Source organism: Cornus florida, unplaced genomic scaffold, assembly GCF_030987335.1.
Source record: "Cornus florida cultivar Cherokee Brave unplaced genomic scaffold, ASM3098733v1 CherokeeBrave_3.0.0_Hap2_Chr04, whole genome shotgun sequence".
Classification (NCBI taxonomy): domain Eukaryota; kingdom Viridiplantae; phylum Streptophyta; class Magnoliopsida; order Cornales; family Cornaceae; genus Cornus; species Cornus florida.
The window spans coordinates 94,404,338-94,411,404 of NW_026775574.1; the positions used below are offsets into that span (position 1 = coordinate 94,404,338).

The 7,067-nt window shown below is 30.5% G+C and overlaps 1 protein-coding gene across 1 annotated transcript; it reads right to left on the reverse strand.

Annotated features, from left to right (window-relative positions):
* Window positions 1-2,672: 2,672 nt before the first annotated feature.
* On the reverse strand, window positions 2,673-3,675 carry LOC132304007 (auxin-responsive protein SAUR36-like). The gene has a single exon (XM_059801488.1). It carries the CDS (start codon window positions 3,343-3,345, stop codon window positions 2,842-2,844), a length of 504 nt encoding a protein of 167 aa, XP_059657471.1. The 5' UTR covers window positions 3,346-3,675; the 3' UTR covers window positions 2,673-2,841.
* Window positions 3,676-7,067: the final 3,392 nt, after the last annotated feature.

The window sequence follows — 7,067 nt, forward strand, 5'->3', positions numbered from 1 at the left end:
TTATATTCCCAATTTCCTTTTTTTGATAAGTAATGCATACCCAATTTCACAAAACTACTACTAGAAAATTAAACTAAATAGACATGAATTCTCTTAAACAAGAGAATAAAACCATTGACTATGTACAGTGTCTATGTTGCTTGCTTGTCAAAAATAGGTGATTCAACATTTTGATTTAGGGCTGTTTGGCAATTACAATTACTTTGTGTTTTTACTTCTATCCAAAATACAAGTAATTTTTTCACTTTAGAGTGTGTATAACATTATTTCGAAACTTGTTTGGTAATGTAAATTTGTTGTGAGATTTTTGAAAACAAAAATATGAGAGCATAATTGATAGCACTTGGTACTATTCAAATGACAGCAGACGTTGCCAAACATACTTCGTACTTTTACTTTGCTGTAGTGCACTAATTAAAGTATTAACTAAACAAGCCCTTAATTTTTGTATTTCTTGGCTTGAAAATTAAGGCAAAGAACAAAATAGATATTGAAGGGTCGAGTTCTTTGTAATAAATATGAATAAATGAATATCTCCATCAATTCAATTTAACGTGTAACTAGGGTTGAGATTGAAAGGTCACCGAGTCCATTATTGACCACAATTTTCATAACCTTATCTTCTTGCTACACCACTTCTTTTATTTTTTTGTTTTTTTTTTTCTGCTGAATAAATTGTCATAGCTATATGACAATATCATGATTTGTGAAACTAACTTAAATTTATTAATTCGTGTTTATATATATATATTTTTATATCCTTTCATATATCATGTCAGTGATTAAATAGTCTTGTCCTACTAAAACAAGTTCAAATTTACCCAGAAGGTAATTTATAAATTTTAATCATGTGTGAAAAAAGAAAATTGTTAATCATATGGAGTTTTAGAAGAGGTGCACCAGATACATATTTTATTTTGTCCATTGTACTACAACAATTCTACCTCTACACTTGAACTTGTGTCCTACACTTGGCTTTCAAAATTTTAGGAAAAATTAATTGGAAAAGCTGTCAAACTGCTACTGTACTAAATAAAGTAAAACCTATAAACCGGCTTAAGAAAGTATTGGTATCTCAAAAGTTTGACTGAGATATTGTAAGTTATTTTAAATTGAATTTTTTTACATAATAACATGTGTCATTTAAAATATATTTATAACTTATAATAAATCACTTCAGTTAATTTAATAAAAGTTAAGAAATTATATCGTTTTAAGATAATAAAAAAAAAGTATTAAAATATCTTAACCATTTATACTTCAGTTTAAATCTGAATCTGCATAAAAATGCATCTAGTTATTACCAACCAAAGATTTAGTATTTCTAATTTTTTAAATAATGAAGAACGTCTTTTTTATATTGATATCATAGCAAATTATGCTCAAACTTAAATTTTACAAAATTCATCTAATCAGAAACTATATACTATTAAATTGAAAATATTATTCAAGTTTCTTTAATAAAATCAACTTCTTCATCCAAGCCAATACTATTATTTCAGAAAAGAGAGAGAGGGAACAATATTTTTTGCAGAAAAGAGAAGAGATTTTATAGGAGAGATTTATAAGTCTTTGTAAAGCTTTTAGTATTAAAACAGTGTAGTTTTCTAAATTTTATTAAATTAACTGACGTGGTTTAATATAGCTCGTAAATATATCTTAATGACACATGTTATTATATAGAAAATTCAACTTATGATAACTTAGATGAATTTTAACTTAGACGATCCAATTCCATCCAGAATGCAGTACATTCGGTCAATGTTGTTTTCAAGAGAAAAGAAAAAAAATTATTTTTGTTGTTTTCAAGAGAAAAGAAAAAAATTATATTTGTTGTTTTCTATTATAAAAATAAATATAATATAGGGATTCAGGAGGTAAGTCGTAAGATTGAACATTTCAATTCATTTGTGAATTACATGAGCGGAAGCGAAAACGTTCACAAAGGAACGAGGGTTACCTTGAATCCACAAGGAAGAAAAGGAATTCACAGAGGAATCTGATAATATATAACGAGGGTTACCTTGAATCCAAAAGGTAGAAAAGAATTCGCAGAGGAATGTCTGATAATATATTAATAATTGAATGAATGATTTGCTCTGCAAGACATATATTTTATAAATAACAACCCTAATAATATAAAAGAAATCCTAAAGACGTAAGAAAACTTGCAGCGCAAGGAAACTACTCAAAAATAAACTTGTGCTGAATATTCTGTAAAAATAAGGTAAGAAACCTCATTACTATACCAAAAAGGAGAGCAAATCGAATCAATTTAGTCTTCTAACAAAAATTCCGAAATATTCAAAATTGGGCAAACGTCATTCCGGAGCCTTAAATGATTAAATTGGACTAAAATTTGGCCAAAAGACGCCCTGCCTCGACAACTTAGCTGCTCGATATCTGCACTAGGCCCGTTTATGATAAAATTAGACTCTTTAGAGTCAAAAAAAAAAAATTTGTCCAAAGAATCCAATAAAAACGGATTTGTTTAACCTTTTGTCTGTTTTGCATCAATGACTCAAGTCAAATTTGCCAATCTTCCTTGTGAGAGACTGTTCAGATTCTCATTGTGCTTTTGCATTTCATTGTTTTTGCTTTATAACAACTTTTTTTCTTAATTTTTCTCTCTAGATTCTAATAAAATTCATCTTAACTTCCAACAATAATCATAATAATAAAATAAAAACTTTGATTTACACAACTAAATTTTCTACATGTATGTTGAAAACAAGGCCTACAATCAAACTACAACTGAGGGTAAAAATAGTTTGGCAAATATCAATCTCAAAATCACCCTCACAATATTCTAACCACTTCTCCCACAGCAGTACTGACCCCTCAGCTCCGCCACCCAGGGCAGTAATCGCCACCGCCACTACCACCGCCGCCGGCAACCCTAGTCCGGACACGTTCAAATTCGGATATCCGACATGGTATCTGGATCCCCCCGCAATGATTGAACCCGTAAACCTTCTCTGCCTCTCTCAACAGGTCCCCAAACAGTGGGTGATTAAAGTACACCACAGGCACGAAGAAACGATGCGTTTCATCTTCTTTCTCGCCCACGTACACCGCCATGTGACCCTTCGGTACACCCACTGGTTTTGCGTCAATCAGGTCTTGCCCCACCCGACTGTAACCCGAATTGGTATTGGAAGAACAGAGCAACTTAGCTCCATGCTTCAGAGAACGACCCCAATTGCAGAGCTTGGACATGGCTTTGATCGCAGAGTTCTGGTAGCTTAAGCGTCGACTGCTTGCTCGCTTTGTCCTTCCATGGACGACCCATTTGAAGGCCTTTACCAGCTTTGTTCGTAACCTGAAACCTCTAATTCTTTTCATGATTTGGGCGATGAGAAATGACGAAACGAAATGGGTTTGGAGCAAAAACAATGATCTGAAATGGGTTTGTTAGAATTTAGGCCAAGGGTCTGTAATTGACATGATTATATACATGTGTGTATAGGATGTTATATATACTCTGTTTATGGGTTTTTCTTTTTCTTGTGACGTTTTCGCTTTATAGAAGTGGTGGTGGTGGTGGGTGTAGAGAGAGAGATTCTAATATTCGAGAGGAAGAGGAATGAGGTTCTTATTTACGATGGAGGTTTCTGGGAATGCCTCTGTAAGAGTTGTGGAGAGTCAACATATGTTATAGTAAGAAAATTATACATATATATATATATATATAAATATAATATTAGAGACAGAGGAGTGGTCGGTTGTGAGATTGTTGGACTTTAAATTGTGGGTGGTGTTATTTGTATTGTTTTGACAAAATGACTGATATTTTGTCAATGAAAACAGACACTTTAGGAGAAAAAAAATGGTAGGAAAGTTGAATAGTAAAGAAAAAGGTTCGTGTACAAAGGTCATTTAATAAATTGAACGAGCTGATGCTTAGCACGTGTTAATTGCACATATATGTGATATTGGGTTGAAAAAAAGGTTGTCACTTTAGTATTTCTTGAATTTAAATTTAAAGAGCAGTGTGAACCAACTAAAACTAATAATCAGATTTCTAATGGCCTTTGTCTAGGACATTGACCAATTTTTTTGTTTGGTTCTCTAAATTTAAGCCACACATTACATGTATACCCACCCTTAAATAAGGTCAAAATTTTGTTGGCTCCATCACCCATTCGTACGTGTAGTGGTACGGATTTGTTGACTCACACAATTGATATTTGCAAAACCAAGACTGTTAAAGTACTTATTTATTTTTTCAACATAAAATGTTAATAATTAGTGATTAATTGTTAGAAGGGAGAGAAATGGTGTAAGACTCGAGCACAAACTTCTAAACACGAGAAGAAATTCAATCATTTTGTAACATAACATTTGCAATACCATTAAATTACTTAATTTATGAGAAATTATTAAAGATCCTCCTAAGGTTCAATCGAAACTCATATTTAAGGTTGCCATTGTCGTAATTGTGCAAGTTTCCTTTTTAAATTTTGGAGGTCCTAAATTACGATCGTTGTTATCTTAATTATGCAAATTTAGCTCTTAGATCTTGAAAGTTTCGTAACGAGACTTACAAATTCAAGAAAGGTCAATGAAATTGAACAACCTAATATTTTGCAGGATTACCTACTTTGATGAGTGACAATATAAACAAGGACGGACCAGCATATTGAGTGAGGGGGATCAAAAATTAATTTTTTTTCTCTTTAATTTCGGAGGCACAATGGAAAATTTTCAAAGGTATATAATTGAAAATAAGAAAAATTACAACTACTTAATCCTAAAAAAAAAATAAATAAATAAAATTCAGGGGTACAATTGCCACCTCATACCTCTTTTGGTCTATCCCTCAATATAAACCTGAATTTCACATAAACAAAAAAGAAAAGGAAAAAAAACCTGATCTTATCACGTGTTAATTGCACATGGGATGTGAAATGGCTTTTATAAAAGATTATCACTTTATTTCTTGAATTCCAATACAAAAAGTAGTGTGAAGAAACTTTTTGGAGTACTAATATCTTCTTCTCCTTTATTTATTTATTATTTACCTTTTTTTTTTTTTTTTTTTGACATTTGGTTTTTTTGTATGGTACAAGTTTCGTAATAAAATCGATAATAAGATTTTTAATGACATTTGTCTCGGACATTGACTTTTTTTATTGATATATATATATACTTACAAAATATTACATTTAATCTTAAAATTATTAAGAAAATACAATATTACTTATTAAAAAAAAAAAAAATACAATATTGTATCCCCTCTTACTTGAATTTCTGAGTGCTTTCTTGTTTACGGACGATTGAGATATTTTAAGCTCAACAAGTCGGCTAGAGCTTAAGTATCACTGCTCGGTCAATACGTAATACAAGATTGCATATCTAGAAGGTGGACGTCATCAAGTGGAATGATGGACCGCAAAAGATTGAAATCTAGAAAATGAAGAAATTCCTCAACAAACCAGTACACACGTGCAAGGAAAAGATGTGCTCGTTTACGGCATGAAGGCTAGGAATGATAAATGTGAATGAGGTTTTTCGAAAAATATGTATTCAATAATCAATACTTGGTGTTTTCATTAGTCGGGTATTTTATAACCACGATCTTTTGAATATTAAAATATATATATATATATATATTTTCACAATATAATAGTCTTTTAACAGGAGAATTGCACTTTAATTGAGAAAAAATATAGTTATTGAATACCCATATATTAATAAAACCTTCCATTTATCTTGATGATAAAAAAAAATACCGAAAATACCCAATAACTTGTCAACAAATGGAGGGCATATAACTACGTTAAAATGATTTGTGAAGACTTAAGAGTGATTAAGATGGTTCAAAATTCAAAGGGCCATTCAAACACGTGTTGAGATATGTGGAGTACTTGAATTGTACGATTTTTCTTTTGAATGGCCAAACTGTTGTCGTCGTTTGGTGTAGCAATTTATTATACTCTGATTGAGAAATCCAATTGACTATCGTGGGCATATGAATTTTAGTTTGATATTAGTCGTTCCAAAATAAAAATATTAAAAAATTGAGTTTTACATATCAGTCTCTTATCTTCCAAACGAAAATCATGATTTAAATTTTAAAAGAGACAAGTGTTTGTGACTATTAACAAAAAAAAAAAAATTAGGTCATTTAAAAATATATATATATATATATATATTTTCAAAGTCAAGCTAAATTTCATACTTTTGCTGCTCGAAGTTGAAAAAAAAAAAAAAATTTCTTTCAAATTTATAAAGATAAACAACCCCATTACATACTTTTTTCTGTCACCAAACAATTGTCTTAGCTAAAGAAGGCAAGAAGAAAAAACATAAGTGGTGACATCAATTAATTCTCTACGTCTCTAATTTCTCTCCTTAGAATTACAAAGCAAAACAAAGCTACAAGTCATGAAATGGCATCTATATTTGAACAATACATTCCAATAAATAAAATCTCATGCTGTCGCACCAACAATAGCCTATTTCTATAATTTTGAACAATTTAAATTTATGGACATTGACGATATATATATATATATATATCAGTCGTAATCAGTATTCAATTGGTCTACTCTCTTTTAATAGAATTAACCAAGAAAGACAAGAACTTAGCGACAAATTGCTTAGAAGACTGTGTCCAAGAAAGGTCAGTAAACTTAAAATGGGTAGGCAATTGTGCAGAGGTGAATTACTAATTTACACGTGTTTTAATTTTGTGTTAATTTTATTTAAATTTTTACTTAAATGTGTTAATTATTAATTTGTCGGGATAATATAATAATTTCTCGACAATTGGGTTCTTATTAAGCTCAGCTTGAACGAGCCAGGTTATGTCCAGGGGAGCAATTGTACTAATGGAAATATTTTGTTATTCCTATTTTTAAAATATATTTTTTTATAATTACTAAAATGCCCCCATTAAATTTTGAAAGAATTCACAAAAGACCTTAAGAAAACTTTCAAAATTAGGAAAGATCCTTCATTCTAATTCATTGTCCAACATAATTTTTTCTTACAACTCAATTCCATGACATGCAAAAAAAAAAAAGTAGGTCTATAAAATAAATCCAAACAAATCTTGTTTT

Coding starts and splice junctions, on each gene's coding strand:
- LOC132304007 (XM_059801488.1), bottom strand. CDS start 3,345: ATGAAAAGAATTAGAGGTTTCAGGTTACGAACAAAGCTGGTAAAGGCC.